The sequence below is a fragment of the Gopherus evgoodei genome, chromosome 2 (assembly GCF_007399415.2).
Source record: "Gopherus evgoodei ecotype Sinaloan lineage chromosome 2, rGopEvg1_v1.p, whole genome shotgun sequence".
Lineage (NCBI taxonomy): Eukaryota > Metazoa > Chordata > Testudines > Testudinidae > Gopherus > Gopherus evgoodei.
This window is the reverse complement of record NC_044323.1, coordinates 97,363,347-97,388,323: the sequence shown is the minus strand read 5'-3', so window position 1 is coordinate 97,388,323 and position 24,977 is coordinate 97,363,347. Positions and strand designations below refer to the sequence as shown.

The following is a 24,977-nucleotide window of genomic DNA, read 5'->3' as shown; positions in this document are numbered from 1 at the left end:
GAAGCAGCAATGGGAGGGGTTTACGCCTTCTCCAGGAACTAACATTCTGGACTTTGTAAGCAACCTACAAAGCACCCTCCGACACTCTTTAGCCCTTGCTAGAGAGAACCTAAAGGATGCTCAAGAAGAGCAAAAGGCCTGGTATGACAGACATGCCAGAGAACGTTCCTTTAAGGTAGGAGACCAGGTTATGGTCTTGAAGGCGCAACAGGCCCATAAGATGGAAGCATCATGGGAAGGGCCATTCACGGTCCAAGAGCGCCTGGGAGCTGTAAACTACCTCATAGCATTTCCCAATTCCTCCCTAAAGCCTAAAGTGTACCATGTTAATTCTCTCAAGCCTTTCTATTCCAGAGACTTACAGGTTTGTCAGTTTACAGTCCAGGGAGATGATGCTGAGTGGCCTGACGGTGTCTACTACGACGGAAAAAAAGACGGTGGCGTGGAAGAGGTGAACCTCTCAACCACCCTGGAACGTCTGCAGTGGCAACAAATCAAGGAGCTGTGCACTAGCTTCGCCCCATTGTTCTCAGCCACCCCAGGACGGACTGAACGGGCATACCACTCCATTGATACAGGTAATGCTCACCCAATCAGAACCCCACCCTACCGGGTGTCTCCTCATGCCCAAGCTGCTATAGAACGGGAGATCCAGAACATGCTACAGATGGGTATAATCCACCCATCTACCAGTGCATGGGCATCTCCAGTGGTTCTGGTACCCAAACCAGATGGGGAAATACGCTTTTGCGTGGACTACCGTAAGCTAAATGCGGTAACTCGTCCGGACAACTATCCAATGCCACGTACTGATGAGCTATTGGAGAAGTTGGGACGTGCCCAGTTCATCTCCACAATAGACTTAACCAAGGGGTACTGGCAAGTACCGCTAGATGAACCTGCCAAGGAGAGGTCAGCATTCGTCACCCATGCGGGGGTGTATGAATTCAATGTCCTTCCTTTCGGCCTTCGAAATGCACCCGCCACCTTCCAGAGGCTGGTAGATGGTCTACTAGCTGGACTGGGAGAATTTGCAGTTGCCTACCTCGATGATGTGGCCATTTTTTCAGACTCCTGGCCCGAACACCTACTACACCTGGAAAAGGTCTTTGAGCGCATCAGGCAGGCAGGACTAACTGTTAAGGCCAAAAAGTGTCAAATAGGCCAAAACACAGTGACTTACCTGGGCCACCAGGTGGGTCGAGGAACCATAAACCCCCTACAGGCCAAGGTGGATGCTATCCAAAAGTGGCCTGTCCCAAGGTCAAAGAAACAGGTCCAATCCTTCTTAGGCTTGGCCGGATACTACAGGCGATTTGTACCACACTACAGCCAAATCGCTGCCCCATTGACCGACCTGACCAAAAAGACCCAGCCAAATGCAGTTAAGTGGACTGATGAGTGTCAAAAGGCCTTTACCCAACTTAAGGCAACGCTCATGTCTGACCCTGTACTCAGGGTCCCGGATTTTGACAAACCATTCCTAGTAACCACAGATGCATCTGAGCGTGGTATAGGAGCAGTGCTCATGCAGGAAGCAACAGATCACAACTTCCATCCTGTCGTGTTTCTCAGCAAGAAACTGTCTGAGAGGGAAAGTCACTGGTCAGTCAGTGAAAAGGAATGCTATGCCATTGTGTACGCCCTGGAAAAGCTACGCCCATATGTTTGGGGACGGCGGTTCCAACTACAAACTGACCATGCTGCACTAAAGTGGCTTCATACTGCCAAGGGGAACAACAAGAAACTTCTTCGTTGGAGTTTAGCTCTCCAAGATTTTGATTTTGAAATTCAACACATCACAGGAGCTTCTAACAAAGTTGCTGATGCACTCTCCCGTGAGAGTTTCCCAGAATCCAGTAGTTAAAAAGTGTTCTTAAAATGTAAAAGTCTGTTAGTTATATACTTAGTAGTATATGTAAAGGTGCATGTGTTGTATTAATCTGTTTATTTTCAAGTTCTAGAAGGAAATTGCCGCCAGTGAGCTTCCCCACTGTCTGCAATTTGGGGGGCGTGTCATAAACAGATAGCTAAGGGTTAATGTCTCTTTCACCTGAAACACCTGACCAGAAAACCAATCAGGAAACCGGATTTTTTCAACTTTGGGTGGAGGGAAGTGTGTGTCTGAGTCTTTTGTCTGTCTGCCTGTTTCCTCTGAGCTTTGGAGAAGTAGTTCTATTTTCTAGTCTTCTGTTTCTAAGTGTAAGGACAAAGAGATCAGATAGTAAGTTCTATGGTTTCTTTTCTTTGGTATTTGCATGAATATACGTGCTGGAGTGCTTTGATTTGTATTCTTTTTGAATAAGGCTGTTTATTCAATATTCTTTTAAGCAATTGACCCTGTGTTGTATCATCTTAATACAGAGAGAACATTTGTATTTTTTCTTTCTTTTTTATATAAAGCTTTCTTTTAAGACCTGTTGGAGTTTTTCTTTACTTCAGGGAAATTGAGTCTGTACTCACCAGGGAATTGGTGGGAGGAAGAAATCAGGGGAGGTCTGTGTGTGTTGAATTGGCTAGCCTGATTTTGCATTCCCTCTGGGGAATAGGAAAGTCCTTTTTGTTCCCAGGACTGGAGAACGGAGAGGGGGAATCACTCTGTGTAGTTTCACAGAGCTTGTGTCTGTGTATCTCTCCAGGAGCACCTGGAGGGGGGAAGGGAAACAGGATTATTTCCCTTTGTTGTGAGACTCAAGGGATTTGGGTCTTGGGGTCCCCAGGGAAGGTTTTTCAGGGGGACCAGAGTGCCCCAAAACACTCTAATTTTTTGGGTGGTGGCAGCAAGTACCAGGTCCAAGCTGGTAACTAAGCTTGGAGGCTTTCATGCTAACCCCCATATTTTGGACGCTAAGGTCCAAATCTGGGAATAAGGTTATGTCAGGAGGCAAGGAGCCAGTCAATACATGTGAATGGCCCAGCCCCCATTCATGTCTGCAATGGGAATTTCTTTGGGTCTGGGGCTGCAAATAAAGCAGCCCACTACTTAGTTGATTGATGTAACTTTCCATGGTTTGTGCTCCCAGAAAGCAAAGACTTTTTCATTTACATTGGGCCACTTATGCAAATCCAGAGGGGTCCAGCTTCAGATCCACCAGAACTGATGCATTTTTGCTGCATAAATTGACAGGATGTAGAGACCACAGAAAGGGTCTTGCTGGTCTCTACACACTCCTGAGCTCTGGTTCTGAAGATCTCTCTGTACCCTGCCATGTAGATCCTGCTACCATTTTGTGGATTATGTGCTTATTTTACCCATCAGCTAGTAATAATGTAACTGATGGCTAAAATAAGCACATCTTGTAAATATTTTCCTCTAAGTGGCCTGCAAAGGCCTTAGCTTAGTGATACTGCTTAGCAGAAATTGGGGATAATCTTGGAGTTCATGCTCTTGCTATGCAGAAATTGGTACAGGACTTACTGATCTTAAAATACACACATGGATGGATATTATAATCTTTATATATAGAATCCTGCAAATCTGTGGACCATTTTTGAGGATAGTGCAGTGGATGCAGATACAATAGCACAGGGCTCTATGGATCTGGAGTGAAGACAGAGATGCATTCACACCGGGCCAAGCCAAGACCCAAACCACTTTGGAGGCACCTTGCCTCTTCCCAGCGCCCGCTGGGCGGCTTATAAAGCACAGCCATTCCCCAATCTCCATTCGCAGCAGCCGCAGCCACTTCTCCTCGGCTGGGGTTATGAAGCCAGGCAACATGTCAAGGAAAAGGAAATCCAATTTCTGACAGAGCCTGGAGTGCTTTAAATAGGATAAAAAGTCTGCCAACCAGGCTGGGAGCAGCAAGAAGGGAAGGGGGAGAATGGAGGAAAGTCGATGGCTGGCAGGGGATGGAGAGTCCATGAAGTGCCAAGGAGCCCAGCCGCCTGGCTGACGGCTCAGGAAGCGAAGGGATGAAAGTCAGTGAGCCCGGGGCGTAGGAAGCAGGAATGGGTGAGAAGTTCTGGGAGCCCATCCCTATCCTCTCAGGCCAGGTACCCGCAGGGAGGGCAGACCCATGTGTGTGGTGGGGGCTCTGAGCCTGGGCCCCATCCTGTCCCCTGAGGCAGCAGGCCCAGTACCTGGCAGGTACATGTTGAGCAGCAGCAGCTGGGCTCCGGTGCCATGTTTCATGGCAGTGCCTGTCCCATGGTGTCTGGCTTGGGCAGCCTGAGGGGTGCAGAGTGCTCGGGTCTGGCGGCCAGCAGCTAGAGCTGGGCATCAGGTCAGAATTGGGGCTGTCCAGCGGCTTGTCTCTCTCCTCGACACCACCCCTTCCCCCTAGTCTCTGCCTTTGTTGCCTCTTCCCTCCCCCACTCCCTTCCGCCCCTCCAGATGGTTTGCTGCCGCAGGTGTGGATAGAGGTAAAAGCTAGTAGATTGATCCTGGCAGATGCGAATCCACATTTATATAATGTAAGAAGCTGCTTCTCTCCCTGGAAAACTGCTGCCAGTTTGGCAGTGGAAGGTGACCTAGAACAAAAATGGCCCAACAAGCTCACTTCCTGAGCACCTCAGCTATAAGAGAAATTGCTTAGAATAGTGGTTCCCAAACTTTGATATGTGGAGCCTTGCTGATGTATCTCAGTTCCAGCTGTAGTTACATTAAAATAATCATTCTAATAGAAACAAGCTTTAATGACTAGGGATCCAATGTATGTGGTGTACATCATCTTGCATGGGTGATATGTGGCAAGGGTACAAGTACACTTTTTCTAATTGGATATATACTTATCTCCTTGAACTGGAAGGGACCTTGAAAGGTCAAGTCCAGACTCCTGTTTTCACTAGCAGGACCAAGTACTGATTTTTGCCCCCGATCCCTAAGTGGCCCCTTCAAGGATTGAACTCACAACCCTGTGTTTAGCAGGCCAATGCTGAAACCACTAAGCTATCCCTGCCCCCACTCCAACCTTTAAATTGGTGGAAAGGAATATGATAATTTTCTCATCTTTTAATCATACTGGCCTTTAAAGATCCCATGGTACTTCATGCAAGTGTAAAGGAATCGACCCTGCTACCTTGGCCAAATTCCAACTTGAGTAATTACGATTTGCAGGAATTTCAGTTGGCTACTACATTCAGTTCCCTTCCTAAACTATTGCTGTGCATTGTTAAACAGCTGCTTTCTTCTACCCCTGGGTTTTCTTCATTCCAAAAGGAGATGATGCCTATATTTTGTTTATGAATCACTCTGGGCCAAAAAAGTACTTGATTCATGTAAGTTGTTTCCTTCAGCTGCCTTTCAAAAGCACCAGTATTTTTAAAAATGTGAACTGATGACTGAGCCAGAGCTGAATTCTTAACTTAACCTACAGTGGAAAATGAAGGATTCTCTCTCACCTGTTATTTTCAATTAGTTTATGAAGAAAAAATAAATTTCAAACACATACATGCTACTGTCAGTTGCTGGCCTGTGCTTTAAAGTTGGTTGTATTTTACTTTGTTATTCTGTAGTAGAGATGATGGATTTAGTTTTAAATTTACTCAGAATTACCTTTGAGATGGCACATATTGATTCAAGAATGGTTTGGATATAAACATTTAGGGGACAAAGGGATATATATACAGATTTTTAGAGTATATTGTCCTCATTGCAGTCAACATGAAATTTAAACCACCTTAACCAGAGCAGAAATAAATGTCACTTCATTTGCTTATTTGGCAGTTTGCTTTTTAAATGCCTTTGTAAAGAGATTTCCCTGGACTTTATTTAAATTATTTTTATTGTTTACAGCTAACCATGTGCTAAAGTTTGGAACACTTGTCAGCACTTCAAATACCTATGACGACTCTGAAGTTGTGACCATAGAAACAGATAAACCGTTGCTGTGGACAATGGGTATCAAAAATAAGCAAAATGCTTAAGATGATAACTGCCTTTCTTTCAGCTGACCAAAGACTTTCAACTTATTGGAAAATTTCACTCATTAACAGAAACAGAATTACTGTGCCAGCAGTAAAAAAAAAAACAAATAAATTTTTGGAGGAGCAGAGGGAAAGGAAAGACAATGGAGATCAACTGGTCAAGCGAAAAATCTTTAGGAGGATAGTGACAAAACAGAATATCTCCTTTTAGTTCCATGTGTAGGACACATGCACTTTCTAAACCAGCAGCACGGAAGGGACTAACGGGCATAGACTGACCTACTTTACTCCATGCAGGAGTATGTACATATTAGGTTTTAATATTACTGTTAAATCAGTGGTTGAAGAATCTGTTCCCAAGTCAAATTTTAAATGATGTATTATGTATGTTCTTGTTTTGTATAAGAAAACCTTTTGCTGTTTAATGTGACTAGAACAGGCTGATCTTCTACCCTGCTGTTTAGTAACATAACTCAAGTGAAGTAGACGTAAAAGCTAATTGCAAATTTTAAAGAAAAACAGCAATACCGCTGCAGTGAAGTTTAGAATAGAAGGCTGAGTATTTCCTTTAATGCTGCTCTCTGTGCTGCCATTTTACTTCTACTTTCCAGCATCAAGTACTATTTACAAACTTCTAATTAACAGAAGGTAAGCAGCATTAAACTAATAAAGTGATAGTTAGTGTGCAAGCTTTTATAGATTAAGTTTAGATTTGTCACAACTGTATGAGCTTTGTATACAGAAGTTCATGCAAGTTCTTTAAACAACCGGATAAAGTTGCATATTAATTTGTAAAATTTGAACAGACTGCTGTGATAACCAAACTGCTATATTTTCTTGTAAAGAGTTTGTTAGCGTAAGGTGGCACAGAATGCCCACATCATTGAATAGATGCTAAACACAAACAAATTTAGTGCTAATGTTGGTGTCAAGCTGCACCATCTTGAAAAGCACTGTAGACACATCAGTGGAATCCAAAACTGTTTGGTAAGGAAGGACAAGGGCCCGCAGCTGATAGTGTGATCTGTAAGTATGTATTTCAGTTGTTGCCTCTTAAAGAGATGGTGTTTAGAACAAGATCTGGGAAAACTACCCGACTTTTTGTAAGTAAAACCAAAGGTTACTTCAACTCAAAGACTAGAGTGAAGTCTTTTCAGCTTGCTTTATGCTTCTGACAACGCTTTATAAAGGCACATTCCTTTTTGTAAGGGTCTCCCTCCCCCAGTTACAAGACACAATATAGGAAAATGGCAGTAGGTTAGTGTTTAATATGAATGGATTTAGAATTTTGGTTTTAGTACCATCTAATGCTGGGCCAAAATATGTAAAGAATTATTCTACTGCTGAAAGCAAGAAAGAAAGAAAGGCAGTTCACTCACTTTACCTCATCTCATACAATAAGCAGCACACAGTGACAAGTTATTTATTTACTGAACCAAGAGAGTTCAAAGAGTCAGTAAAACAAAATGAGACTAACTCAGATGTCAAGTTTGTTTTAAATCTTAACCTGGTTTATAGCAGTAAGTAAACAAGATACAGATTTATGAAATATTAGTAAACAAACCCCCACCCCATGCCCATTGTCCATCACTCCAAACTTCAGGTAATAGATCTTCTTGATGAGTGTTCAACCACCACTGTAGAACAAGAGAGTTTGATCAGTTTCAAGTAAGACTGCTATCTTAAATTATATCATCCCATTCTAACTGGAACTAAATCCCCACTATGCCTTAAAAACAGCACAGACATTACATAGTTCCTTAATCTCATCTTTACTCTGAGAGAGTTTTCTTAATTTGAGCATTATGCCACTCTTGCTCCCAAAGGGGCAGGAAACATGTCAGAGGATTACAGTCACCCTCTTTTCTTTGATTAGAAGGGAGAGGGGTCCTGGAACTTTTGTTGTAATATGCATCCCTACTAGGGAAATGGTTGAGAATAACTTTGCCAAAATGACTGCTTTTTTAACCAATTAAGAAGTCTTAATTGAAGTGTTTGAAACCTTCACTATCCGTGATTTTTGTAGTGCTACTTACCAGATTGATTTAAGCTTCAATGTTCATATGCAAAAGCTTACTACATAAATTGTGGTATATTGTACAAAAGTTATGTAATATTGGAAACACTGCTTTATTTTAATAAACGTATTTTGTACTATTATTTATTAGCTTTGTTGGGTGTTTTCTTCCAATACAATCTCAAAACATTAACTTCTCAAAACTATATGCCTCATTTATACTACATTCTCTGCAAGTGTTCAAGTCACTTGGTGAAATTTCTAATTAAAAATTAAGTGGAAAGTTGAGAATGCAAAATCCAAACAAACTACTGTACCGCCTAAACCTGCAGCGAGTAATTACTCCTGGGGCAATTGTGCACCAAAAAAATTCTGCATATTGATATTGTTTTATTTGACAAATAAAGCATTCCAGTTTCAATTATTTTGGTAATTTATTTCAGAATACCTGTCAACAACACATATAACTAAAAAGATTCTCCCAGGAGTTAAAGAACCCCTCTAATGACCCAGTTCCCACTGAGGAGTGTTGGATTGGGCTATGTGGGGTCCCCAGATCCCAGACACCTGCGCTCCCCTCCGGAACACATACACCCCTCCTCCCAGAGCCCAGCTGCATGCACCACCAATTTCTTTACTGTCCCGCAAGGGGACATGGCGTGGTGCGACCCTGCTCTTCCTCACCCTATGCCAGAGCTGAGTTTCCCAGGCCCTCTCCTGTCTCCAGGAGAATGAGGCTCAAGCTGGGCAGCCACAATGTGCAGCCTCTATCCCCACTGGGCTGGGCACACCACTCACTTTAAACTGTGCTCTGCTAAGTCCAGCAGCCCCTAGTGGCAGCCAGCAGCTCTGTGGCCCAATTCCACAGGGGAAACATGGAATTCTGCATAAATACTGCATTGCACAGTGGTAAAGAATTCCCCCAGGAGTATTTAAACATTGTGGGCCACCTTCTCTCATCTACAAGTGCAATGAATAGCGCTAAAATTTTGCAGTATATTATTTAGTAAACAAAAGTTGAAGCACTAATATATCTGAAAGCAAAACTGATTTACTGAAAACTCCTGTATGTTTGCAAGATATAGATGAAGGTTGCTGAAGTGCTCACTATACTGTACTATAGTGATGGGGGCCACATAAATACTTGGATAAATGAATATCAAAACGGCCTTATGATTGTGTTCATTGAAATATTAAGCTTAGTTATCAATACAACTCTGAACACTTTGTTATTCATGTTCTGATACTGGCATTACCATTTTATCAGATTTACTTACACAATGATGTTGTTGATAGGGATATGGATCAATTTCACAAAGAAACCAATAAATCCCATTATCGCAAAACCTATTGCTGTTGCCATGGCAATCTTCTGGAATTCTGCAATTTAAGAAGTTATAGGTTTTAGTCCTGTAAGTTTAAATCTACCACTTAAAATGCAATAGATTAGGTTACTACAATGACCATGGAGAGATTTGTGCCTTTGAAAGTTTCTCCCAACGTTAAGATAAAAGGCACTTTAGAAGTGCCTTTTAGATGGTAAATGCCCAGAGACAGACACCGTTATTTCATTTCTAAAAATAACCCAAGTTTTAGAAATACTAGGTTTCCAGGGATTAATACTTGTAGGATTATGAAATACAGAATCACACATTACTTAAAGCCAGATTAGCTAACTTAAACTTTTAGGTCAGACAATATTGTAAACAAAGTACTAAAGAATTCAATTTCCAAAAGAAAGCAAGTAAAATCAAGTTAGTGACACTGCACAAGATTAATCTGATCTGACTAAACATCAGGATGTGAAGCGTCCATAGAAGCCATTATCAAAAGGATTCTGAAATTAAGCAATTTACATTTGAGAACACTTCAGCTGTGTAGACTGCTTCGCAAACTCACTACCATACTGCTATCACAAGTTTGACTTCAGCAAGATGTATACCAGAAAAAAGAAAAAAAAAACCTTTCAAATTGGTTGTTATACACAGAATTAAGTGCATTTCATGATTTTTCAGACAAAACTGTGCAAAACAGGTTGTTTGCTACACAAGTGCAAAATTGAGAATCAGTCAACATGAAAAATGAATAGACATCAGTATGCCTATAAACACATGAACTTCCTGTTTTTTGCGTTCAGACAATATCATAAGATAGAAAATTAAAGTGAAATGAGTATTACGGCCCTAGGGTATTTTTCCCTTTAATCTTCCTTCTTGCATACTTTACCTTTTCTGTCTGGCTTAGTACATCTTTTAACAAGCCTGATGGAATCTTTTACAAATTGACGGCTGGGCTCAACAAATTGCATTACTTGATCCATGACTGCCTGCAAGAGCAAGGTCAATTTTAATACACAGATTGTTTCAAGAATCATTTTGAAAAATCATTTCACATCTTACATAAAGAGGCAAATCCTCCCTTTGCCCTTCTGCTGGTCTTATTTAATGTACATTAAAGTGTTAACATTTTCACATTAGTATTTAATCACATACAATGTCAGGATTCTAGATTTTTTTTAAGTCTACAAAGCTGTTAAAAATCCATATTTTGTTGCAATGTATTTTGTACCCAGGAGATGGAGCCACACCCGTTAGCACAGTCAAGTAATCAATCCAAAGAACCATGAACTCTGACTTCCAATTTTTACATCCTTTGAGGCTTATTGATGTTCCCATTCTCCTGCATAGTGTTCCTCTATTTTTGTCTTCATTATTCCTTCTATATTTACCAGTTTATACATTCTGAATCTAACTGGCGTACTGATATACTATCACATTATAGTTTTCATCTATAAGTTGTGTGAATAGTCTTCCAGGAGGTGTGTTTTTGTTTTAACTACAACCAGAACAACAAACAGTAAACATTTGAGTGTGTCATGATCTAAATTAGGGCTGTCACACGATTAAAAAAGTAATCGTGTCGTTAAACAACAGAATACCATTTATTTAGTATTTTTGGTTGTTTTCTACATTTTCAAGTATATTGATTTCAATTACAACACAGAATGCAAAGTGTAAAGTGATCAATTTATTTTTTTATTACAAGTGCACCTCTACCCCGATATAATGCGGTAAAGCAGTGCTTGGGGGGGGGGAGAAGGCTGCGCATTCCGGCAGATCAAAGCAAGTTCGATATAACGCAGTTTCACCTATAACATGGTAAGATTTTTTGGCTCCCGAGGACAGCGTTATATCGGGGTAGAGATGTAGCTGCTCTATAAAAAGCATCAGCATTTTTCAATTCACCTAATACAAGTACTGTAGTGCAATCTCTTTATCATGAAAGTTGAACTAACAAATATAGGATTATGTACAAAAACTGCATTCAAAAATAAAACAATGTAAAACTTTAGAGCCTACAAGTCCACATGTAGCCAGCATCACAAGATATTTACGTGCCAGATGCGCTGAAGATTCATATATCCCTTCATGTTTCAACCACCATTCTAGAGGACATGCGTCCATGCTGATGACGGGTTCTGCTTGATTACTGTCCAAAGTAGAGCAGACCAACACATATTAATTTTCATCATCATGAGTCAGATGCCACCAGCAGATGGTTTATTTTCTTTTTCGGTGGTTCAGGTTCTGCAGATTCCTCAGTGGAGTGTTGCTCTTTTTAAGACTTCTGAAAGCATGCACCACATCTCATCCCTCTCAAATTTTGGATGGCATTTCACCTTCTTAAACCTTAGGTCAAGTACTGTAGCTATTTTTAGAAATTTCACATTGGTACCTTTCTTTGCGTTTTGTCAAATCCGCTGTGAAAACATTCTTTAAAAGAACAACATGTGCTTGGTCATCATCCGAGACTACTATAACATGAAATTTGGGTAACACAGAACAGGAGACATACAATTCTCCCCTAAGGAGTTCAGTCACAAATTTAATTAATGCGTATTTTTTTTTAAACGAGCATCATCAGCACAGAAGCATGTCCTCTGAAATGGTGGCCAAAGCATGAAGGGGAATATGAATGTTTAGCATATCTGACACGTAAATACCTTGCAATGCCGGCTACAAAAGTGCCATGCAAATGCCTGTTCTCACTTTCAGGTGACATAAATAAGAAGGCGGAGGCAGTATCCCCGTAAATGTAAACAAACTTCTTTGTCTTAACAATTGACTGAACAAGAAATAGGACTGAGGGGATTTGTAGGTTCTAAAGTTTTACCTTGTTTGCTTTTTGAGTGAGTTATGTAACACAAAAATCTACATTTGTAAGTTACACTTTCACAATAAATAGACTGCACTAAATACTTGTATCAGGTGAATTGAAAAATACTATTTCTTTTTATCTTTTACAGTACAAATATTTAATAAAAATATAAAGTGAGCACTGTACACTTTGTATTCTGTGATGTATTAGAAAAATATTTAAAAAATAGAAAAATTGAAATTTATTAAATATTTGGATTTGTATTGTTTAACAGGCTATTAATTTTTCTGAGTTAATTGCATGAGTTAACTGCAATTAATCAAAATCCTAGATAGCAAAGGAGGTTTTAGTACCTACAAAGGGCAAGATCCAACTGCCATGTGATACCTTTCAAATATCTTCAAGCAGTGAAGAGTTCTATGGCACCTTATAGACTAACAGATGTATTGGAGCATGGCCTTTGATGGGTGAATACCCACTTCATCAGATGCATTCACCCACAAAAGCTGATGCTCCATACATCTGTTAGTCTATAAGGTGCCACAGGACTCTTCGCTGCTTTTACAGATCCAAACTAACACCGCTACCCCTCGGATACTAAATATCTTCAAGTTATCAGTTAAAACCTATTCCTTTGCAAAATTTTAACTTGCAAGAGGGGTGCAATGAGTTACAAATCTACTACGTTTTACAGTTTTGTTTGCACATCTGCTTGAATGAAATACAAATCAGAAGTTTCTTTAGTAAGGCAAACCATTCTACAATAGCAGGGGGCAGGCAGTTCGGCGACACACTGCTGTCAGCTGCAATTATTAAGCATGGAGAGACGTGAATCTAGTGCCCCTTTCCTCGTGGAATCAGATGGCCCAACATTTGATATAGTCACACTAGTTTTTATGATTTGTATTACCACACCCCCTAGGAGCCGTGGTCAGGGAGCAGGACCCTGCTGTGATTCTCCCTGAAGAGGAGGAATGACTCGTCAAGCTCTCCCCCGGGGGTGGGGGTGGGGGATAGTGGAGCTGGCAGAGGGAATGGGGGAGGGGCTGGTTTATGGCCGGGATTTCGCGGACCAGCCGTAGCCGAAGCTTTCGCCGGACTCACGTTTCCCTTGACACCCGCTCCACGTACGGAGCGGAGCCGAGCGGCCTCGGGCCCGGGGGGAGGGGAGACGGGCTGGCTGCGTGCGGGCTCCAGGCCGGCCCCAGCCCTCGGACACGAGCTCAGCGAGCCCCGGGCCTGGGGGAATTGACGGCGCCCCCCGCTCACCGCCCCCCTCAGAGCTACCGGGGGGGAGGGGGGAGCCCGGGGGCTGGCGGGGGCCCCGCCTGCTCCCCCACTGGAGGAGGCGCTGCCGCTCTCACCTGAGGCTCCGGGACCGAACGAACCGCTCGCGCTAAGGACACGTAGCAACTGCCCAAGCCGCGGCGAGGAACCGGAACGAGAAACTACGTCGGCACTTCCGCCACCGACGCTACGCCCCCCTTCTCCAGGCCGTCGTCCCCTGCTCCCGGCCGGGATGTTGGCAGGCCCGGCCCCTCTCTGACGCATGCGTTCTGAGGCAATGCGGCAGGCCACGCCCACTCCCGCGCGGGTGGGGAGAGGATGGGTGTTGCAAGCTGCGCATGCGCAGGTGCGGAGAGTTACGTGTTTAAGATGGGAGGGGTGGAATGCTGATGTGGACACGTCATGTACATTTGTCGCTGCTATGTGTAGGTTCCAATGCGCTCGGTCTGTCCCCCGCTCTGTGGTGCTCCGCTCTCCAGTGGGTCCCTATCGTGGGAGGGGGCTTAGGGGTAGTAACAGCCCCCGCGCTCGTTTCTACTCAGCGGTTGCGTTGCCATAATGCAGTGTCCCATAGTAGTAGCAACACTGTGGTGAGCCACTTATATTAATTGTATTGCAGGAGGGACTGTGAGCCCCATTCAGATATGAGGCTCCCTCCACTGTGCAAGGTGCTGTACAAATGCAGAACAAAAAGATAGGCTCTGCTTCCTGCTCTGCATAGGAACCCAATGCACTCTTGCAGGCATTACCCAGCTGGGGAGCCTCTGGGCTACAGTTTCCCATGGTGGGCCCTTCCCAACAGACAGTACAGTGAGGGGGGAGTCATATAGACAGGACAGCATTGTGGAGGGGGGAATGGGCAGGCAGCCAATAACAGTGGCTGTTATTTTCCTTGTTTTGATGTGTAAGGGATTTCTGCTATTTTCAAATAACATGCAAACCCAGGGGCAGGTTTTTTTTTTAATTTGTTGGCAACAGAAAATCCCATGCCCCAATAGAGCTCAAATGTTCACATCCAGGTACCTGAACTTAGGCTTCAAAATGTATTTTAGGCACCTTCACAGAAATGGACAGAATTTTCAAAAGTGCTGCGCATCCCTGGCTTCTGTTGGCTTCAGTGTGATTTTGGGGGAGAAGTGGAGGGAGGGGGCTCAGCACTGCTAAAATGAGACCTCTTTTATTCAGCTGTCCAAATACGTATTTAGGAGCCTAACTTCAGACACCTAGGAGACAAAAGCCCACAGGTAAGTCAAACACATGGCAACCTGAGAGAAGGATTAGACTGGGGGGTTGGGGGGCTGGAGAAAGAATGGGCACTTATAGCAGAGACAGAGGGGAGACAAGAGGAAACATAGTGGGGAAATGAAATCATTATCTTATGTGTGTATACTAAAGCAAGAAATACAGGGACTAACCAGGAAGAACTAGAAGTACTAGTGAATAAACACAACTATGACATAGTTGGCATCACAGAGGTCATCCAGATCTAGCTCAGTGGTTTGAGCATTGGCCTACTAAACCCAGGGTTCTGAGTTCAATCCTTGAGAGGACCATTTAGGGAACTGGGTTAAAAATCTGTCTGGGAATTGGTCCCCTTTTGAGCAGAGGGTTGGACTAGATGATCTTCTGAGGTCCCTTCCAACCCTGATATTCCCTAGCCTCTGTCCATCAGAGGATGGAGATAGATAGCAGAAGAGAGATCACTTGATCATTGCCTGTTAGCTTCGCTCCCTCTGGGGCACCTGGCCTTGGCCACTGTCGGTAGACAGATACTGGGCTAGATGGACTTTTGGTCTGACCTAGTACGGCCGTTTAAAAGGGAACTGGATAAATTCATGGTAGCTAAGTCCATAAATGGCTATTAGCCAGGAAGGGTAAAGAATGGTGTCCCTAACCTCTGTTCATCAGAGGATAGAGATGGATGGCAGGAGAGAGATCACTTAGAGACATGGTGGGATAATACACAACTGGAATATTGGTGTAGAAAGGTACAGCTTGCTGAGGAAGGACAGGCAGGGAAAACAGGGAAGAGTTGATGCCTTGAATATCAAAGATGTATACACACTTGGACTAGAATTGAGATGGAAATGGAATACAAACTTGTTGAAAGTCTCCGGGTAAAAAAACAAGGGTGATATCCTGCAAGTTCTTGGAATGCTTTAGAGACCACTTTTTATTTCAGAAAGTGGAGAAAGCTACTAGGAGATAGGCTGTTTTAGATTTGATTTTGACAAATAGGGAGGAACTGGATGAGCATTTAAAAATGGAAGGCAGCTGAGGTGAAAGTTAGAATGAAATGACAAGAGTTCATGATTCTAAGGAATGGTAGGAGGGAAAACAGCAGAATAAAGATTACGGATTTCAAGAAGACAGATTTTAGCAAACTCAGGGAGTTGGTAGGTACAATCCCATGGGAAGCAAGACTGAGGGGAAAAACAGTTCAAGAGAAGGTTTTTCAAAGAGACATTATTAAAGGCACAAGACCAAATTATCCCATTGCATGAGAGAGAGGAAGTACTGTATAGCAAAAGGTCATCTTGGCTTAACCAGGAGATCTTCAGTGATCTGAAACTCAAGAGTCCTACAGAAAGTGGAAACTAAGTCAAATTATGAAATATGAATACAAACATCCTGGAATATAAACAGCACAGGCATGTAGGGACAAAATTAGAAGGGCCAAAGCACAAAATGAAATTAAACTAGCTAGAGACAAAGGGGAGGAAGAAAACATCCTACAAATACATTAGAAGCAGGAGGAAGGACAAGGAAGTCTCATTACTCAATGATGGGGGAAAGACAATAACAGAAAATGTGGAAATGGAAGAAGTGCTAAATGACTTTTTTGTTTCAGTTTTCACCAAGAAAGTTAGTAGTAATCAGACATGTAACATACTGAACGCCAGTGAAAATGTGTAGGATCTGAGGCTCAAATAGGGAAAGAGCAAGTTAAAAATTATGTTAGACAAATTGGATGTCTTCAAGTTCACAGCGCCTGATGAAATACTCAAATACTCAAGGCGCTGTCTGAGGAGATATGAGCCACTAGCGATAATCATTGAAAACTCATGGAAGACGGGAGAGATTCCAGAGGACTCTAAGAGGGCAAATATAGTGCCAATCTATAAAAAATGGGAATAAAGGCAACCCGGGGAATTACAGATCAGTCAGCTTAATTTCAGTGCCTGGAAAGATAATGGAACAAATAATCAATTTGCAAATACCTAGAAGATAATAAGGTGATAAGTAACAGTCAACAAGTCAGGCTAACCTGTTACCGGATGTTGTGTAGTAACAGATTAGATGGGCTCATAACAGTTCTAATTTAGTTGCTTAGCAGGACTGCCCCCCCTCTCCTCCCGCCTGCCCCTATAGACAGAGCTTGAGGGATAAAAGATCCTATCATCTGGTGTTGTTTAAAATAGGGACATAATGATAAGGGTGCAAAGCAGGTAAGTAATTTATTCAAGGGTAAGATACAGTAATGGGAGAGGGGAAAGCAATGTATGTAAAACAGAACAAACTGAATATATAACACCAATTACCTTAACAGACTACAGGCCTATTAATAACGATTAATGTTACTTTCAGATGGATGACACCGAGACACAAAACAGATGGCTTGTTAACTCAGTCTGCCTCAGCTTCAGCGGGATAGATCTGGACCTTCTACTGTGATGCTGGAATCTCACAGGAGGAACTCAGATCAGACATGATACTCAGGTAAACTCTGACTCCTGGGAGATGTTGATCTTGCCTCTCAAAGACCACACAGATAGAATGGACACGGGCTGCACTGGGTTTCTATATATCCTTCTGTCTCTGGGCAGGTTAGTTAGGGTCAAGTAGTACTTTTTCACCTTTTAGGTTGCTTTTTCAACCTTTTAGGTTGCTAGGTAGAGTAAGTCTGTGCTGCAACCAATCAGGGAATTACGCCTCGGAAAGGGTGCCAAACTAACTGGAGAAGAAGGACACAAATATGGAGTTCCAACTACAACTTATGAAATTCAAGATGGCCGATTTCAATAAAATCTCAAAATAACATATACAAACAGTTCTAATAGTACGTAAAACAAATATAGCTTTCTTTGACAGGGTAACAAGCCTTGTGAATAGCAGGGAAGCGGTAGATGTGGTATATATTGACTTTAGTAAGACATTTGCCCTCTGAGGATTGGACAAGAAGCAATAGGCTTAAATTGCAGCAAGGGAGGTTTAGGTTGGACATTAGGAAAAACATCTTAACTGTCAAGGTAGTTAAGCACTGGAATAATTTCCTAAGGTGGTCATGGATCTCCATCCTTTGAGGTTTTTTAAGAACAAGTTAGATAAATACCTATCAGGAATGGTCTAGTAACTAGACTCAAGTTATTACTTAGTTCTGCCTGAAATGCAAGGGACTGGACTAGATGTCCTGTCGAGGTCCCTTCCAGTCTTACACTTCTATGATTCATAAGTATTGCCAACCCCAGACATTCAAAATTCAGTAATTGGGATTACCAAAATCATAGCTAAAAATTCATGAGATTTTAAGAAAACTATATGGAACCTTTTCTTACTGCCTTCTGGTTTTTGAGCTTTAGAGAACTGTGCTCACTTTTCTACTTTCCATCCTTTTCCTTCCTTCCCCTTCATTGCCCAAAAACATGCTCCCTCCACCGCTCTTCCTAACCTCCTGTGCTTTCCTACAGTCTTGTTTCACCACTGCACTGATGCAGAGGAGATGGAAGAAGTACAGAGGACAGCAGACAGGTTGGTAGCTAGATGCATGTGGTGATGGCGTGGCTAAGTTGTCTATAAGCTTGCCCCTCAGAACACTGCCCGGAGTCAGACGAGGTCTAGTGTCTGACTCCCTGTGGGCAAAGAGGGGTGACTCAAAGTCTCATCTGGACGATGGAGATTACAGAGAGCTTTGGGGAGGAATTGTCCTTGAGGTGCATATTTCTTCAGTCTTTATGCTGGAAATTTGAACCGAGAAAATTGTCTAGAGTTGCGGGGGGCGAATTGGGGGGACGTTTGTAAACTTAGATAAAATACTGGTTTTTAAAACCAGTCAGGCCCTGGGAAGTGGGTCATTCTTGATTTTCAGGGACATGTAACTAAACTACTCAAGAAGCCATTTAGTTTCAGAGTAGGAGTGAATGGCATGCTTGTAGCAGAGGAACAAAATGTCGTCTGCAGTGATGTGTTTGCAGTCTGTGTTCATGCCATGAATAAATCTGTTTTCGAAGTCTTTGATTTTACCCTTGAACATCTGAAATCATGATGTGCAATTATGGGTTATACCATGTCACCTTCTAAAATCAAGGTCCTAAGTTCTTACAGGGCAGAATAGATGAACAGTGATTTGTTGCAAGTCACTTAACTTCTTTAATTTCTGTAAAATGGAAATGGTAAAACCGATGATAGTGATGTATGGATGGAAAGCACATAAAGCTGTTAAGGGTTCTGAATACTTATTATCTTTGTTTCTGCACTCTCAGCTTTGTAGAATACCATCTCTTTGGTATTGAGAAGTTCCATAAATTCAGACCTGGATCCTGCAATGTGTTCAGTGCATTCTCTTGGAAGTGCATTCACCTCCTATTGATTCAGTGTTGTGGGTTCTCTGCACCTCAAAGTGTGAGGTCTCAAGTTTTGTATTACAAAGACCATTTTGGTTTGGAAAACATTTTTGGTCTGGCACAATAATTTAGTTTTATTTTATGTGTACTTATCTTGTGAGATTTTATCTACTTAGCTCACTGATTCACTCTTTTATAGGTTTGATTCTGCTGTTGTTTCACAGCCTGGAAACATTATAAAATGAAATGTATTATTGGCCACCTGTATTTCTTTTTCTTTGTTCAACTTACCTGTACAGACAGAAAAAACAAAAATCTTAATATACCTCATCCCAGTTACCTAGGTCTCCAGGCTGAATTTCTATACCATGTCTTACTTGGAGCAAGAGCTATTGAGGTGCTAACTCAGGAAAGCAGCTTGTATTTAGGAAGGGCACACAAGCACCTGCTTAAGGCCCCTTTAAATTAGTGAGGCTTATGCATGTACATAACTTTAAGCACATGCTTAAATGCCCTTCATGAACAGAGATTCTCTCCTGAATCAGGACCCTTGTGTGGAATGCAGCAATCTGCCTTTTGAATGGGGTAGATCTCTGTCAGCTTGCACAGGCTATCTATTCAGGTCCAGGTCAGGGGAACCAATGCGGTCCAGTGGACAGAGCACTAGATTTGGAGTTAGAAAGTCTGGATTCTCTATGTATGCACCAAGTGCTCTCTCTCCTCCTTCCATCCACTTTCATGAATATTTCCACGGACAGTCCCTTGTCCTTGACCAGTTATTCCATGAATTAAGCTTTAAGGTCTTCAGGGCAATGATCTTATCTGTTTATATATTTATAAAGAGCCAGCTACAAATCTTACAGCAAGTTTGAAAAATTCTACATGCCTTGGACAAGCACTTTTTTTGTGACTAAAATATTACTACTCCACCCCAACCTCTCTTCATTTTACTTGTCGTCATGATGGGGATGGGCAAGTAAGTTTTTTGCCTGTACTTATAAATTTTCATGAGTTTTACAATGCTGAATTTGTGGCAGTAGATAAGTAATAAATAATAACTCTCAGCAGACAGAAAAAATTATTGTCCCACAGTGTAATATGCTAATATAGATTACGTTCTGGATATTCATTGTTTATAAGCGGCAGCCCTGTCTTATATTTTGTGTCTCTTCATACATTTTTACGATGAGAAAATGCTTTCTGGAGTATTTTTATTTTAGCTTTTTGTTGGCAGTGTCTGTTTCTTGCTGGGTTTTTGAACCCCTGCCTTGTTTTAATTAATGGTATTTTAGGCTTTTGTGCAGAACCCAGCTATATGGTGATGGGTATTATGTTAAAAAACAAACACAAGAGAATAAACCTACACTTCTTACCCTCCTGCCCTCCAGCCCCTTCCCTTCAGCATCCCCTCTCCCTACACTTGTCTTTCTGTTTAGCTAATCTCCACCTAACTAAACTCTACCAGAAACAAATCATGGAACTAACATTTGCAACCATTACATTGTTTTCTAGGCTTGAATGTTATATGCCTTGCCCCTATCCATTATCCATCTTGTCTGTTTAGATAGTAAGCTCTTTGTGGCAGGGACTGGTTGCTATTCTGTGTTTGTGCAGTGCCTAGCAGAATAGTGCCCCATTCTTGGTTGCTTCCTAGGTACTACAGAAATAAACATTATTATTATTAATAATAAATAGAACAGTGTGGTTCTGCCATCTTATATATTTTTGGCAATGCTTTTAAAGCGTCAGAGACACTGCATTTGAAAGCAAGTTGTATAAATATCTCAACACCATGTCTAATATATTTGACAACGTACAGAGCTTTGGTGGGGCTAGAATAGGTCTTGCAAAGATGTTATTATAAACTGTAGGGAGTTAAACCCGTGCACACAACAACTGTAATACTTAGCAGTGTCCTTTAAAAAAGAGTTGAGGGTTTTTTTTTGAGAAGGCAGGAGTGAATGAGTTCAGCTGAACGGGGCAGATTATCAGAACTGAAAAGTGAAGCAATCAAATTATCCATAGTATGAGCCGTAGCACAGACTTCCCATTGCTGCTCCACTGATTTGCGTCATCCTTGATTGGGATCAAAGGATAATCAGTTTTCACTGCCATCCAGGCCTCATGTTCTATGCTGAAACTTGTAGCAAGGTTGACGCTGTCAGCTGAGATGGGTTTTAGATGTGGGTGCCTATCCACTAGAATTAGACTAAGACCACAAAACTCATTTAAGATAGACTACCAGACAGATATCAAATTATCAGTGTTTTGATCTGTGCAATACTTGGTGGTGTAACTGTTAACACTTTTGTTTTTCATGGATTGCACCTTTAAATCTCTAAGGCCTCTGCTGTCTGCAGAGACAGGTCAATATTTTGCATTCAGTTAGTTCAGACTGTCACAGAGGAGACACCAGGCTGGTAGCAAGGGGGGTGCAATAGAGGGCACCTCCCCATCCCTTCCTCACTGCTTTTCCTGCTGCCCCTTGGGTACTTAGCAGACTCATGTAAGCCAGAAGAGATTAGAATATCCTCTGTCTCCCCAGCGCAGCTTGTCAAGGGCTGCATGCTGCATCCCAGGGGCTGCAAGGGAAGAGAAAGAGCAGCTCTTTCCTGCTCACAGGGGAATTAGGTTAGGTATTCCACTCACTCTCCTGAATCCCTACTACAGGACAGCTGCCCTCCCATTGCAGGTATCCAGTGCAGCCCACAGGATGCTACTGAGAATCACTTAGCCTGGAAAAAAGCCAGCAGATAAATTGTAGAAGGCAAAGTGTGAATTTGCTGGAGTGGGGGCCAAGGCACAGTCTAAAATGGCTGGATGTGTGTGTATGTGGGAGGGCACAGGCTCTTTTTACTGAAAGAGAGACAGATTTTGTTGTTTGGGCAGCCTGAGAGGGATGAGAGACGGGATCCATTGACTGAGGGAGGAAAGGGGAGGCAGAGACTTGGTGGGGACAGACTCAGGAGGGTCAGGACATCAGGTGAGGATATTAAAGGAAGAGGGTCAGTTAGCTGAGGCAAATGCTCAATTGACTGGAAGAACTGGGGAAGGGGGAAGAATCAGTTGAATGGGGCTGACAGAGAGTTGCCAGAACGCCCAGTCAAAAAGGGATCCTGGCGGCTCTGGTCAGTACAGCTGACCTGGCCCTTAAGTGTCCGGTTGGCCACAGTGTCCAGCTCCATGTGGCTCCTGGAAGTGGCGTCATGCCCCCTTTGGCCCGTAGGCACAGGTGTGGCCACGGAGGCTCTGTGCATTGCCCCAAGCACCAGCTCCGCAGCTCCCATTTGCCGGGAACCGTGGCCAATGAGAGATGCAGGGCAGTGCTGCGGACGGGAGCAGTGCGCAGAGCCCCCTGGCCCTGGCCACCCTTTCACCTAGGAGTGAGAGGGACATGTTGCTGCTTCCAGGAGGTAAGAGCCGTTTGGAGCCCTCATCCCGCACCCCAACCCTCTTCCCCAGCCCTGAGCACCTCCCACACTCCAAACCCCTCATCCCTAGCTCTGTTGGGTCGCAGGCATCAACAAGTATCTTCAACTGAGTCGCCAGAAAAAAAGTTTGAAAACTACTGCTATGGAAGATCCTAAGATAGATAGGGCCTTTATTTCTTAATTTTATATCATAAATATCTGTGATTTATTTTATCCTGGGAAATCTTTGGAATATCTTTGCTTCTGAGGGTTTAAAAATTATTTTTCATTCCACTAAGGGATCTTAATATGATTATAAGTCTTTGTTTATTTGCTGAGCATCTCTACATGATTTACAATGAGAAGAATGATGATTTTCCCTCCACAATGGCTGTGGAAGTGTGCGTGTGAAGGAAGGGCATACTAAGGGATTAATGTGAGGAAAAATGATAGCTAAGATTCTTTGTTCTGAAGGAAGTGATTAAGTGTCTGTGCTCTATTTCCCTGCATCAGCTTCATTAATTTAAGAAGTGCCGCTAGATCAGCCTTCAGCACTGTGGGCACGAAAGAAATTTTGCTTGTCTCAAGCAGTCAACGAGCCCCATCTTTTGATTTGCACTGCTTAAAATTCAGTGAAGATGACATGAATAATGTAATGTGTGGCAGTGGAGAAGGTGCAGGATGCTGTTAGAATAGATTTTTATCAGTGAATTTATTGTGTGCATTTTTAAAGTTAACCTTTTAATCCAAAATTTTTATTCAATAACATTCAGAAGAACTGAAGAACATGGTCATTTTGAATATTTGTATCTCCATTGGCATTAAAAATATGATTTTGACAGAAACAAGGATTGTATAAAAAAATGACAACGAAACTCAAAGGTTGTGAAGAATCCAGAATAAAGTTTTGAAAGGGCAAACAGAAGATAAAGAAGTTAACTTAGAAATAGATGCCTCAGTGAGACAGAGGACATATTTATGTATGAGAGGTGATTAAAGATAAACTATTTCATTAACGTTTTCCCTGATAAAATACTTGCAATATTTTATTTCAGCTTGGTGCTAATACGGCTGAAGGCTAAGATTGTATTTCCAGTATAGTGTATTTCTTTATTTTCAGCCACATGTAAGTTAATAGTTTGTGGGCTGACTTTTTATATTAAATATAATTTTATTTATGTATTCAGCATCATCTAGGAGTGTCAACAAAGATTAAAAGATTACAAAATAACCCTGGGCAACAGTTGACCACAAAACCAGAGTGTTCCTCCCTTTGGCTCTCTTTTCCTCGCAGAAACTAGATAATAGTAATTTTGTTCAATTCTCTCTGTGGTCCTTTTCAGCGTCTGCATGCAAACACTAGGAGAACTGGTCAGATGACATGGACTCCAGTGCCAGCAATATGCAGGTGACACATCTCTACCTATCCTGCACAGAGCCAGCCTTCAATACGGGCCAACGGGGCAAAAGCCCGGGGCACCATTGTAAGCGGGGCGCCTCCGGAGCAGGAGTGCCTATCCTCCCGCTGCTTCTCCTGGCCCCTGCATTGGAGCCACCCCTGGCCAGCTGTTCCCTGGGGGATTCCTGTCAGCTGGGCAGAGCAGGGGGAGGGGCACTGGTGTCAGGGTGTCCTCTTTCCCCCTCCCATGTACCCAATCTCCGCAGAGTGGGAGAAGAGCGAGGTCAGGGCTCAAGAGTGAGATGGAGCTGTTGGGGGCTGCTGCTGTCTGAACAAGTCTTCAGACTGGTGAGTGCCACTCTGCTTAAAGGGACAGCTCTCTCTCTCTCTCTCTCTCTCTCTCTCTCTCTCTCTCACACTCTCACACACACACACACACACACACACACACAGTCTCTTTTGCACTCAACCCTCAAAACATACGTATGGTGGTGGTGGTACTTCCTCCAGTGCACATATATTCTCTGTAATTTTATTCTTTCAAGTGCAGTTATTTCAGTGTTTTGACTGGTCTATGCATTTCATAATTTTGTTTCTTTCTTATGCTTACATTTAATTCCTTGAGTAGTGAGTTCTAAAATGCTTAACCTGTTCTGGCTGGTAATTATCATTATTACTTTTATTATCGTGTTGTGCTTTGTCATTCATTATTTAAAGTGGTACAATCAAATAATAGTATCCTTCTAGAATGTAACTTTAGCTTGTACTAACCTTAGCAGTGGCAGTTTTAAAACCATTAGCTAAACACATAACTTTAGATGCTGGGCAGATGAAGGTTGCTTATTTTTAAATTGTATTTTTAGTTATATCTGTAAAATAACTTAAAATGTTCATGAAAATAAATGAAGTTCCAACTAGGATACCAGTAGCAATGATGGAGTCAAATGTTAGTGAGTCATGTACATGATTGTGATCGGTAAACATAAATGCCAAAGAAATTAGAAAAATTAATTCCCTTCCTTAATAAAAGAGAAAAAACCCTTAATCACGTATGTTAAAATTAAGTATGTTTTTAGTGGAGTGAAAAACAATTGACTAAAATAGCAGTGTAACAGAGTGTGTCTGCTAGAGAAAGTTAGCAGATTTTATTTATTTTTATTTATCTCTACTAAAGATAGAGTACAAAGTATCAAGTGTGTGTTTCTGATATTTGTGTTAAAGCTCCAGAATTGATACCTCAAGGCTTGGGATTGGGAATATCTTGCTGTATTATCTTC

The 24,977-nt window shown here is 42.2% G+C and overlaps 2 protein-coding genes and 1 long non-coding RNA gene across 10 annotated transcripts in view; 2 read left to right on the top strand and 1 right to left on the bottom strand.

Moving 5' to 3' along the window:
- Window positions 1–7,503, top strand: part of TPK1 (thiamin pyrophosphokinase 1) — a 539,274-nt gene extending 531,771 nt beyond the window's left edge. For all 3 annotated transcript variants that reach the window (XM_030551432.1, XM_030551433.1, XM_030551431.1), the window contains one exon: window positions 5,738–7,503. In XM_030551432.1, coding sequence (XP_030407292.1) covers window positions 5,738–5,868 — 131 coding nt within the window. In that variant the 3' untranslated portion in view covers window positions 5,869–7,503. The remainder of the gene's footprint in view (window positions 1–5,737) is intronic.
- On the bottom strand, window positions 7,346–13,508 carry SEC61G (SEC61 translocon gamma subunit). The gene is made up of 4 exons (XM_030551434.1): window positions 13,408–13,508; window positions 10,112–10,211; window positions 9,163–9,265; window positions 7,346–7,505 (listed from the first exon to the last, which is right to left on the bottom strand). The coding sequence occupies exons 2-4, from the start codon at window positions 10,203–10,205 to the stop codon at window positions 7,496–7,498; spliced, it is 207 nt and encodes a 68-aa protein (XP_030407294.1). The 5' UTR covers window positions 10,206–10,211; window positions 13,408–13,508; the 3' UTR covers window positions 7,346–7,495.
- Window positions 13,509–13,591: 83 nt separating this feature from the next.
- Window positions 13,592–24,265, top strand: LOC115646023. Of its 6 annotated transcripts, none has more exons than XR_003998902.1 (5): window positions 13,595–13,676; window positions 14,383–14,574; window positions 16,919–17,050; window positions 18,019–18,079; window positions 23,645–24,265. It is a non-coding gene; the product is annotated as an uncharacterized LOC115646023 (long non-coding RNA). The 6 variants fall into 6 exon arrangements; XR_003998901.1 differs by lacking the exon at window positions 13,595–13,676 and adding an exon at window positions 13,688–13,755; XR_003998906.1 differs by lacking the exon at window positions 13,595–13,676 and adding an exon at window positions 13,705–13,755 and having other exon boundaries at window positions 14,536–14,574.
- Window positions 24,266–24,977: the final 712 nt, after the last annotated feature.

Excerpts from the sequence above, each read along its gene's own strand:
- SEC61G (XM_030551434.1), bottom strand. The coding sequence starts at position 10,205 with ATGGATCAAGTAATGCAATTTGTTGAGCCCAGCCGTCAATTTGTAAAA. Across the intron at positions 9,266-10,111 it reads TACTAAGCCAGACAGAAAAG|AATTCCAGAAGATTGCCATG; the intron begins GTAAAGTATGCA and ends CTTAAATTGCAG.